A 10,767-nucleotide genomic window follows, 5' to 3' on the forward strand; every position below is an offset into this window, starting at 1 on the left:
CAGTAGGCCGGGGAATTGATTCCAGGACCCCCCACAGATACCAGCCTTAACTGATCTCTTGTTAAATTTTAAAATATAAAAAAAAAAAAGTCTTTGTTTGAATGGAAGCCAGGAGCCAGCCTCAAAGCAAAGCCCTGGTCCCTATTTTCAGTAAGGCTAAGAAAGAAAGAAATACCCACAGGCTATTTATAAGACCTGACACATTGTAAAGGTTAACCTAAAGTTGTTACTTTGTTGTTTGGGGACTAAAGACAAGGGGGGGGGGGACTCTTTCTGCACCGATGTTATTATTTTTTCACTGTAATTATTTTTGATCCGGGGCTGGTTGACTGGGCGCAAGCGGATACAGAAGACTGATTTGTAATATAGCCAAATGTTCCTCAAAGGTCGTGAGGTTATCCCAATCGCGTTGTGGGGGGAGATGGGGGAGAGGAAGAAGAGGATAGGAAATTGTAAGAGTTTTGAACCACTGTTCCAGAAGTGGGAGGAGAGGGTCAGGAAGCTGTGAGTCTAGACTCTGACTCCACGACCCGCCTGCCCCCGTGTCACCAGCTCACATCCTGCGTCCATGCATCCTGTGCCCTCCTGTACCCCATGCGCTGGGAGCACGTGCTGATCCCCACGCTGCCCCCGCACCTGCTGGATTACTGCTGGTGAGGGATGGGAGGGTGGGGTGGGAGGGATGGGAGGGTGGGGTGGGAGCTGCGGGGGAGGGGGAGGGGCGGGGCCTGAACGACCCCACCCTCAGGCCCTGCCCCCTCACCCCGCAGCGCGCCTATGCCCTATCTCATTGGAGTGCACGCCAGTCTTGTCGAGGTGAGCATCCCACCCACCCACCCAAAATAGCAGGAGCTGGGGGGGAATCTCCCTCCCTCCACAGCCCCAGGTACCCGCCCCTTCCAGCTCTGTCTCCCCTCTTGCCCCGTAGAGAGTTTTAGACAAAGCTCTGGAAGACGTGGTGGTGATGAACGTGGACTCCAATACCTTGCAGACGCCCTTTGACGACGTCCAGGCGCTGCCCCCAGACGTGGTCAGTGTGAACCCCTTCCCACAGGCCTGCTGCCCGACGCAGAGGCCCGCACCTGCCCCACTCAGTTGCCCCCCCCCTTGTCCTGCAGGTGTCTCTGCTGAGGCTGAGGCTGAGGAAGGTGGCGCTGAGCCCTGGGGAAGGGGTGTCCCGACTCTTCCTCAAAGCCCAGGCCCTGCTCTTCGGGGGGTACCGCGATGCGCTCGTCTGCAGCCCGGTGAGCAACCAGGCTGGATGCAAAAGGATGGGTATCCTGATCCCTGAAGTGCTTATAGTATTAACCACACCTGTCTGGAGGGTTTTACTTGGCGCTTCGGCTCATCTTTAAAACTGGATCCTTTGGGTTGATGGTGTGTGTGTGTGTGTGTGTGTGTGTGTGTGTGTGTGTACTGGGACAGGCCTGGGTGCTGTCCCCTACCTTTTTCCTCTCAAGGCTGGTGCTCTACCACCTGAATCACATCCCTGCCTCTAGCCTTTTGCTGGTTAATTGGAGATAACAGTCTCACCAACTTTTCTGCTCTGGCTGGCTTCAAACCTTGACCCTCAGGTCTCAGACTTCTACCTAGCTAGGATGCCAGGCATGAGTTACCAGTGCCAGGTGCATTTTCTATATTTTACTTTCACTAGGATTTGAACTCATGGCCTCTGGGCTCTCCTCAGACAGGCTTCTCCTTTTGCTCCCCACCATCTGTCCTCCCTGTGGGGACCAAGGGTTAAAGTTGGTTACTTGAGTCAGAGACCTCAGCCACCTCCCTAGAGAGAAAATCTCAAGTCCCCCCAAGAGGCCCTGCCTAGGGTCAGATACCCAGCAAGTGGCCAAGTAAAGGACTCTATGGGGCTGGGAAGGTGGTTTAGTGGTAGAGTGCTTGCCTAGCATGTGTGAAGCCCTGGGTTCGATTCCTCAGTACCACCAACACAGAAAAAGCCAGAAGTGGTGTTGTGGCTCAAGTGGTAGAGTGCTAGCCTTGAGCAAAAAGAAGCTCAGGGACAGTACCCAGGTCCTGAGTTCAAGCCCCTGAACTGGAAGAGAGGGGGGGGGGAGGGAGGGAGAGAAAGAAGGAAAGAAAGAAAAAGAAAGAGAGAGAGAGAGAAAAGAATTCTATGACAGAATACAGGAGACAGCTGGGGTGGGAGGGGAGACAGAGACAGAATGAGAGAGAGAGGAAGAGAGAGAGAGAGAGAGAGAGCGGGCAGGAGGGCCCACCAGGGAGTTCAGGATGCGGATCTTTCGCCAGGGCCAGCCTGTAATCTTCAATGAGGAAGCTTTCCTGGCCCAAAAGCCTGGGGCGCCCTTGCAGGCCTTCCACCGGAGGGCTGTGCACCTGCAGCTGTTCAAGCAGGTGAGTCTGACCCCTGAGGGTGAAGCGGGGACTTGAGACAGGTGTATGGGCGGGAGGATGGAGAGCGGGATCCCTGGAAGCAGGGCTTTGTGGGGCGTGGCCAGGATGAGGCTTGGGCCCTGTGGGCGGGGCGACGGTGGGGGCGGGGCCGGAGGTCGGAGCCAGGGAGCTGCTGGGCTGGTGTGGGCGGGACGTTGGTGGGCAGGGTGTGGCAGGCCAGGCTAGAACCATTCCTGATCATCCCCTAGGGGCAAAACTAGGGCAGATTTGGGGGATTTTTGAGGGCGATGCTGGAGCCACTGTGCTGGAATCTTATACCCTAGGGTTGCAAAAACTCCACTCCTAGGTTTGTTCTGTGCCAGTCCTAGGGCTTGAACTCAGTGCCTGGGCATGTCCCTGAGCTTTATTTGCTGCAGGCTGGCACTCTACCACTTGAGCCACAGCTCTACTTCTGGCTTTTTGGTAGTTAATGGGAGATAAGAGTCTCACTGAGCTGGGCGCTGGTGGCTCACGCCTGTAATCCTAGACACTCAGAAGGCTGAGATCTGAGGATCACGGTTCAAAGCCAGTCCAGGTAGGAAAGTCCTGTGAGATTCTTTTTTTTTTTTTTTTTTTTTGTCGGTCGTGGGGCTTGAACTCTGGGCCTGGGCGCTGTCCCTCAGCTCTTCAGCTCAAGGCTAGTGCTCTACCACTTGAGCCACAGCGCCACTTCCAGCTTTTTTCTTTTTGCTTATGTGGTGCTGAGGAATTGAACCCAGGGCCTTGAGCATGCAAGGCAAGCGCTCTACCACTGAGCCACCTTCCTAGCCCCTAACTTGTAGTTTTGAGAGACAAAAATGGCTTATAGTGGAGCACAATTAGCTCAAGCCTATAATCCTAGAGGCTGAGATTTGAGGATCATGGCTTAAAAGCCAGCCTGGGCAGCAAAGTCCACGAGACTTTCATCTCCAATTCACCAACCAATTGCCAAAAGTGGAACAGAGGTTCAAATGGTAGGACACTAGCCTTGAGCAAATAAAGCTCAGGGACAGAGCCCAGGCCCTAAATTCAAGTCCCAAACTAAGCAGTCATCCTTATGGATTTATAAGGGACTTAAGCAGAGGTGTGTCCTCACTGTACCTCCCTTTTGGAAAGAGGAGGACTTGGGATCCATTCCTAGAAAGAAGGTGAGACTCCATGCTTTCCCTGCAAGGCTTGGTTCTAAGGTCCCTGAAGATGGGACTTTGTATTCCAGGATTATAAGGGTGGAGAGGGGGGAGGTGTCTGGAGGAAGGGCAGAGTTCAGCCTCTGGGTGCCTATGAGAGGCAATGTCTGATCTCTGAGGACAGATCTTGGCTAGGGGATGGACAAGACAGGAAGAGAATAGGATTTGTGGTGTCTAGGGTGGAGAGTCCAGATTCCTGGGTCCTTGGAGTTGGGTCTCTGGAGGGGCCAGGGATCCCATCTGTGCATTCGGAGGTGGGGGAGGGTCAGAGGGGAATCCAACTCAGTCGTCCCTGTATTGTTTGATGATCCTTCTATGGCTCCCAGTTCATTGAAGCCAGGCTGGAGAAGCTCAACACAGGACAGGGGTTCTCAGACCCATTTGAGCAGGAGATTACCTGCTGTGGGGCTTCCTCAGGTGAGTCTGGATCCTGGCCCCCACTCTCCAGAGCACCCCACCCCATCGGCACCTGTACTGACCACCTTGCTCTCTCCCCCCATCCCAGGCACCCTGCGCTCCTACCAGATCTGGGCAGACAACCTGAAGGTAATAAATGCCCCCTTCACTACAAGGTTCTACTCCTTCATGGAGGTGAGGGAACTGAGAGGGAGAGGGATTTTTCCAGTGACACACAGCCTGGGGCATGGAGTCTGGGGTCTGGCCCAGGTGATCTCCAAGATCCCAAGCCTCTTCCCTTTGGTGTTTTCCTCCCCAGAAAGGTGGCGGTGCTCTCCTGCATTCTGTGAGATCCAAAACCCAACCAGCCGTCAGGAACATGTACCGATCGGTGAGGTTGGGCTGGACAGGCCAGGCTTGCTAGGGTGATGAGGGGAGGGGACATAGGTCATTTCAGTCCCAGCAGACATAGGAAGCACACACACTAAGCACGCACACATAACTGCGCCAGCAGTTATTGACAATTACGTTTATTTTCCATTTGCCGTGCCAGAATCATTATTACCCATTTAAAATTGACAGCCAAGCCAGGTGCAGTGGTACACACCTGTAATTCCAGTTATTCAGGGGGAAGAGCCTGGGATGATCATAGTTTGAGGCCAGTTTGGGAATTTAAAAAAGTTAGGAAGACTCCATCCCAACTATCAAGTTGGCCTTGGTGGCTCACACTTGTGTTGGGAAAAAAAAAAAAAGTGAGACCACATCTGAAAAAATAATGAAAGCAAAAAGGGCTAAGGACATAACTAAGATGGTAGAGTGCCTATCTAGCAAGAGTGAATTCTTGAGTTCAAACCCCATACTGCCAAGGAATAAAAATATCACGGACAGTCAAAACTTATCCATAAGTATCTTTTCTTTCCCAGATACATCCCCTCTTTTCTCCTTTGTGTGTGTCCCTGCCCAAATATTTTCTGGGCCTTTTTTCACATCAGAATTGTCCACTTGTAGCCAGGTGCTGATGGCTCACACCTGTAATCCTAGCTACTCAAAAGGCTGAGATCTAAAGATCTCAGTTCAAAGCCAGCCAGGGCAGGAAAGTCTATGAGACTCTTATCTCCATAAAAACTGGAAATGGAGCCATGGCTCAAATGGTACCTCTAGCCTTGAGCAAAAAGAGCTCTGGGACAGTGCCAGGCCCTGAGTTCAAGCCCACAAATGACACCCCCCCCCCAAAAAAAAAAAAAAACCTGTTCATTTGAGCTGGGTGCTAATGCCTCACTCCTATAACCCTAGCTACTCAGGAGACTGAGGTCTGGGAATGGAGGGTCAAAGCCAAACCAAGAGACTCATCTCTAGTTAATCAACAAAAAGACAGAATTGGTGGTGTGGCTCAAGGGGTACAGCATCAGCCTTGAGCAGAAAAAGCCAAGCAAGAATGCAAGACCCTGAGTTCAAGTCCTAGTCCTGGCACATGCACATATATGTACATGTACACACACACAAACACACACATACCCTTTCCATTTAATTTATTCTTCCTTGAGTGTGAGCCGATGATGCACTTTTACAAGGTTTTTGCCACTCCCTATTTTATGCAGGGTGCTTCCCTCCATAATGCTCCGCTGGCATGTAGTCAAAGGGGCAAAAGGTAGCACTGCCCAGGCGCCGATGGCTCATACCTGCAATTCTAGTCTGAGATCTGAGGATCTGGGTTCAACGCCAGCCTGGGCAGGAAAAAGTCTGTGGAGCTGTGGCTCAAAAGTGGTAGAGCATTAACCTTGAGCAACAAATAGCTCAGGGACTGCACCCAGGTCTTGAGTTCAAGCCCCACAACTGACCTTGCCCCCCAAGAAAAGTGAGTCCAGGGGGTGATGACTGTATTTGGGGGACACAGGAAGTAGGGCAAATTACAGCTGTCCCCAGAACACAGCTGATCTCAAGGGTACAGTGTCCAACCACTCACCAACTTCATTCCTTCCCCACTTTCCCACAGGCCAAGAGCGGCTTGAAGGGGGTACAGAGCCTGCTGATGTACAAGGTAAGTGGGGGGGGGGCACAGCCAATGCCTGCAGGAGGAGGTAAAGGGGGTGGGCTCCAGCCCAAAGTGTTCACTTCCTAGGATGGAGATTCTGGGCTGCAGAGGGTGGGGTCCCTGAGAGTCCCACACCACCCCAACCATCTACGGCAGAAGCGCCCCCCTGTCACCCAGCACTTCAGACAAGTAAGAGTAACCCCCCTCGTCCCCCACACGCCCTCCCCAACCCCCCACTCTGCTGAGAAATATCTTGCTTCTTTTCTCACCCCAACACCTGCAACCCTGCTTTAGGAAGTCCCAGCCTCCCCCCCCCATCCTCCATCCTAACTTCACCTCCCTACTCCTGTCTGCAGAGCCTGCCTGGACACCCCAGCGGATTCCAGATGGCAGAGGAACCTTCGGGACCCCTGGGGGACAGGTAGCACCTGGGTGTGTGAGGGGTCCATGGGAAGCAGAACAGGATAGGACTGATGGAAAAGGCCACTTTAGGGCTGGGGTGGATAGGGGAACGGGGGACCCTCAGGCAATTTATGATCAGTTATTTATTATCTGAAATTGCCCCTCCTCCACCCAGGATATCTCCCCTGGGCCTCGAGGACCCCCAAGAAACTCTGGATAACAGCTTTTTGGGGTCCGGAGAAGAACTAGATTTGCTGAGTGAGATTTTCGACAGTCTGAGTGTAGAAACCAAGATGGCAGGCGGCTTGAGACCCAGCCAGAGTTTACACTGTTGGCACCGAGGGAATTCAGACAGCTGCTTCAGCCTGGTGAGATGCCTTCCTCCCTCCCATGCTGCCCCCCCTCCAACCCCTCCCCCTCATCTAAACATTCCCCCACTGCCTCCTCCAGCCCAACCTGCCAGGAAGATGGCCACCTGAGGAAGAGGGACTGCCAGAGCCCCAGCCCCTGTCCCTGCCTGGGGACCCGCCATCCTTACCCAACACCCCGACTTCAGAAGGGACCTGCTCTCAGGTGCTGTCTCCTCTCCAGCCCTCCACCACTTCTGCAGACCCAGAATGTTCTCCGCCTGTCGCTGAGGGACCTAGAGCCCCAGGGAACCTGCATCCTCGGCACCCCACAGCACCTACCCAACCCAACCTTCCAGAGAGCCCTGGGTTTCTGGCCCCCACAAAGCCAAACTCTGGTACTATCTGCAGATCCCAATCTCTTGATTCCTCAGCTCTCAGTTTTCTAGAGGACCCCAGAACTCTGCCTCTACACTGCTCACTAAGACCTAAGGATCCTGGGGCCCCCACTTTCCCTGCCTGTCCCACCAACAAGAAGCAAGAGCCCCAGGCCAGGAGACAGACCCGAATTGCTGATCTTAAGAAGTATTTTGAAAGTTAAGAATCAGGGGTCAGGGGGAGACCCCGCCCCCACCCCGCCAGTGCCCCAGTCTCTTAATAAAGCCACAAAGAACCCAAAGCTGTTGTTGCCCAGTGAGTTTATCTGACTGAGACTTTCTCTCTTGGCCTGGTAGGACACCCCTCCCACCCACCTCCTTCCACCAGTGATTTCTCCCTAGCTCCAAGCACCCCCTCTTCCAGGAAATCCTCCTAGATATCTTGACCACCTCACAGTGCATCCCGGCTTCATCTAAAGCTAAGGTTTCCCACCAGCTCAAAAAGAAAGAACTTTATTATGTCTCACTACCAATTTCATATAAATATATAAAAAGTGAGCAGCCACCCCTTTCCTTGCCCTCAAAGGCAGAGTCATTGAAGCACCATCTTCCTTCCTATTCTTAAGTACTGGGTGAGTCAGGGAGGGTGCTTGGTTTCCCCAAGATCACACAGCAAGGAAGGGTAGCTGGGGATGAAGGGGGGAAGGGCCCTAGATGGGCAGACAGCCCCGCATCGGCTCCTTGGAGTTCTGTGGGGCCCCGGCCTCCGCTGCGTGGGAGAACTGAAAGAAAGGATAAGGGGTTTGGTGGGCTTGCACGTGGAGCAGCCACAAAATCCACAGCACAGTGAAGACAGTGAGGTTAGCGGGGACGCAGCCCAGGCTCCCCCCAGCTGCATGCAGCATTAGTCCAAGGCAGCAGAGCATGCTGGAGAGCCCGCCAGGCGACAGCAACCAGGTCCCCCCAAGTTCTCCGGAGGCACCAGAGGCTCGTGTGTCGGCTGTGGTGTACCCGAGGGTGCAGCTAGCTGGGCTGGGCAGTCCTGGGTGACGGTGGTGACTGCGGCTAGGCCGGGGGCCTCGGCGGATCAGATGAGCCGCTCCTCCGGCGGCAGCTTGAGGTTGGGGGGTGGTGGCGCGCGGGCACCCACCTGCTCTTCGCTGCTGGGCCGATAGGTGCCCTCCGTCTGTCTCTTCTCTCGGAGTTTCCGAACCAGCAAGACGAGCGCCACAACCAGAAGCAGGGCACCCAGGAGAGAGAAGACCACGATGATGGCGGTGGTGGCCTCTTGAGACTGCAGGAGAGGGGCAGGTGTCACCCACTTGTGTCTCAGGACACTTAACCACCCCCATCCGGTCACACCTGCAGCTCTGAAATACACACACACACACACACACACACACACACATATTTTGTGTGAGAGTTCCTAATCTATTCGGGGGTGCCATGTCTGGGATTCACACACACACACCACACTACACCCCCCACACATACCTGCTTCTCAAACCCCTTTGAATAAGCTGCCTTCTCCCCCCCTCCCCTCCCCTCCTCTCCCCTCCCTCCTCCCTGCAACTCACCAGGCCTCCACTGGGGCTGGGGACAGTGGGGGCAGGGCTGCTGGTGTCATTTGTGGGAGAGGACGTGTCTGTGGAAGAGAACGTGTCTGTGGAAGGGGAAGAGGGCAAATCAATCCCCATCTATCCTTCTGGCCCCCTGTGATCATCTGCACCTTCCTAGGGTACACCCCCACTTCCCTTGGCTCCTGGCATGGAGAGTCCAGGAGTTCCCTCCTCCCCCAACCTCACCCCTGAGGTTTCCTCCCGGGTCACCCCCTGCTCAGAAAGCCCAGCAGGGTGCAACTGGGCTGTGGAGTTGGGGTTACTCTAACAGATTAACAGACGGGTGTCCAGAGGCCTAGCCACCCCCCCACACACATAACACACACACACACACACACACACACACACACACACACACACACACACACACACTACTCCTCAGGATCCAGCGCCCTGAAGGACGGGGCGGATCCCATCCCAGTGCTCCCTGGAGTGTCTGAGTCACCCCTCCCCCCCCCCCCAGGCTCCCGAAACTGCAAAGGAACAGCTGAAGGACAAGGGGGGGGGGGGGCGGGCCCACCGTCCGTCCCGTCCAACCAGGGCCGGCCGCCAGCTCCAGGCAGGGCTCGAACCCTCAAGAGGCTCAGGTACCCGGAACACACACACACACACACACACACACACACTCACACACACACACACACATACACACACACACTCACACACACACACATACACACACACACACACATACACACACACACACACACACACACACACCTCTCCCCAAAACCCAGCCCACAAATTCCACTCGAAGGAACGCAGGAATTCCGCTTAGACCAACCCCGCGCTGTCGCTGAGAATTCACTCTCCAGTCCGTGACTCTGGCTGCCTCCCAGGTGCCCGGCAACTCCTCCACCCCACCTCCGGCAGAGACAGACAGACAGACAGACAAAGAGAGAGAGACATAAGAGGAGACAGAGAGAGACCGACAGAGAGAGAGAGAGGGACAGAAACAGAGCGCCCGGAACCTGCCCCCCCCCCGCCCGGGCCGGTACCTACTTTGCCCCCAGGCTCGGCCCCGTCGGGCGGGCAGCAGCGCCAGGCCGAGCGCCAAAAGCAGCCCCAGGGCCGGGGTCGCCATAGGCTGCGCGGCGGGCGGGCGGCGCCGGGGACCGGCTGGGCGGGCGGGCCGCGTCTACCGCATCCCGGGCCGGGGCACCTGCGGTCAGGCACCTGGGAGACGAGAGAGAGGCCCGGGTGTGGGGCGCGGGCGGGAGCCGGGCTGGGCCCCCCCGGCGGGGTGGGGGGCGGCCGGGCGGCTCGGGGCCCGCCCCCCCTCCCGGCCGCCGCCCAGGGGCCGAGATTAAAGATTAACCCGCGGGGCCGCGTTCCCGGGCGCGGGACGGGGAGCGGGGCCGAGGCGAGGGGAGGGCGCGAGGGGGCCGGCCGGGCTGCGCCTCCTACCTCCCGACCTGGCGCCTCGGATCGCTTGCAGGGTCCCGGCCCGACCCCGGCCCCGGTCCCGGCCCCGGTCCTGGACGATCGTCCGAACCCCCGCTCCGGTCAGTCCGGTCCGTCGCTGGTTCCCGAACCCCACCAGCCCCGCCCGCTCACGTGACCCGGAAAGTTTAGTCACTCACCTGGGAGGGGAGCGCACTTCCGGCTTGTGCACCTGAGCCTCCGAGGGGGCGGGGCCGGGGGCGGGGCCGCGCCGCCGGCGCACCTGTAACGGAGCCCGCCTCTGCGCAGGCGCGCAGGTGCCCAGGCGGCTGTTTTCCCCCCCCCCCCGACGGCGGGAGCCTCGGGAGACCGACACCCGTGCGCGGGGCGCCCAGGGCAAGCCCCCCCCGCCCCTTGCCAGGACCCCATGGGAACCGAAAATGAGCAAACTCCAGTGTTCTGAACCTACATCTGCTTTTGGGGTTTTTTGGTTTCTTTTCAATGAACCTGTACGTGTTCATCTATGAAATGGGCATGGAATTCCTATGTGGGAATGAGATGGAAATAACTGAGACACGTCGGCGTGTAAACACGCCCGGTTGAGCCGGGCGCCGGGGGCTCACGCCTGTCATCCTAACT

The 10,767-nt window shown here is 56.4% G+C and overlaps 2 protein-coding genes across 6 annotated transcripts in view; one reads left to right on the forward strand and one right to left on the reverse strand.

Moving 5' to 3' along the window:
* The window catches only part of Dennd1c (DENN domain containing 1C), a 37,226-nt gene that overhangs the window by 3,801 nt on the left and 22,658 nt on the right, over positions 1 to 10,767 (forward strand). For 2 of the 4 annotated variants that reach the window (XM_042697043.1, XM_042697045.1), the window contains exons 10-22: positions 553 to 653; positions 771 to 816; positions 929 to 1,030; positions 1,119 to 1,244; positions 2,263 to 2,367; positions 3,899 to 3,989; positions 4,078 to 4,163; positions 4,288 to 4,359; positions 5,962 to 6,006; positions 6,088 to 6,189; positions 6,357 to 6,421; positions 6,578 to 6,770; positions 6,853 to 7,524. In XM_042697043.1, coding sequence (XP_042552977.1) covers positions 553 to 653; positions 771 to 816; positions 929 to 1,030; positions 1,119 to 1,244; positions 2,263 to 2,367; positions 3,899 to 3,989; positions 4,078 to 4,163; positions 4,288 to 4,359; positions 5,962 to 6,006; positions 6,088 to 6,189; positions 6,357 to 6,421; positions 6,578 to 6,770; positions 6,853 to 7,350 — 1,632 coding nt within the window. In that variant the 3' untranslated portion in view covers positions 7,351 to 7,524. Of the gene's footprint in view, positions 1 to 552; positions 654 to 770; positions 817 to 928; positions 1,031 to 1,118; positions 1,245 to 2,262; positions 2,368 to 3,898; positions 3,990 to 4,077; positions 4,164 to 4,287; positions 4,360 to 5,961; positions 6,007 to 6,087; positions 6,190 to 6,356; positions 6,422 to 6,577; positions 6,771 to 6,852; positions 7,525 to 10,767 lie in introns of those variants that run through there. The other 2 variants (XM_042697044.1, XM_042697046.1) reach the window with 2 other exon arrangements.
* Positions 7,664 to 10,241, reverse strand: Crb3 (crumbs cell polarity complex component 3). Of its 2 annotated transcripts, none has more exons than XM_042697052.1 (5): positions 10,153 to 10,241; positions 9,748 to 9,921; positions 8,704 to 8,789; positions 8,277 to 8,420; positions 7,664 to 7,908 (listed from the first exon to the last, which is right to left on the reverse strand). In XM_042697052.1, the coding sequence occupies exons 2-5, from the start codon at positions 9,827 to 9,829 to the stop codon at positions 7,837 to 7,839; spliced, it is 384 nt and encodes a 127-aa protein (XP_042552986.1). In that variant the 5' UTR covers positions 9,830 to 9,921; positions 10,153 to 10,241; the 3' UTR covers positions 7,664 to 7,836. The 2 variants fall into 2 exon arrangements, with proteins under 2 accessions (XP_042552986.1, XP_042552987.1); XM_042697053.1 differs by having other exon boundaries at positions 8,704 to 8,771; positions 10,153 to 10,238.

The sequence above is a fragment of the Dipodomys spectabilis genome, unplaced genomic scaffold, assembly GCF_019054845.1.
Source record: "Dipodomys spectabilis isolate Male_0828 unplaced genomic scaffold, ASM1905484v1 ptg000215l, whole genome shotgun sequence".
NCBI lineage: Eukaryota > Metazoa > Chordata > Mammalia > Rodentia > Heteromyidae > Dipodomys > Dipodomys spectabilis.

Coding starts and splice junctions, on each gene's coding strand:
- Crb3 (XM_042697052.1), bottom strand. CDS start 9,829: ATGGCGACCCCGGCCCTGGGGCTGCTTTTGGCGCTCGGCCTGGCGCTG. Junction 8,790..9,747: donor GGGCCGAGCCTGGGGGCAAA/GTAGGTACCGGC, acceptor CCCCTTCCACAG/ACACGTTCTCTTCCACAGAC. Junction 7,909..8,276: donor GGCCCAGCAGCGAAGAGCAG/GTGGGTGCCCGC, acceptor CCTTTCTTTCAG/TTCTCCCACGCAGCGGAGGC.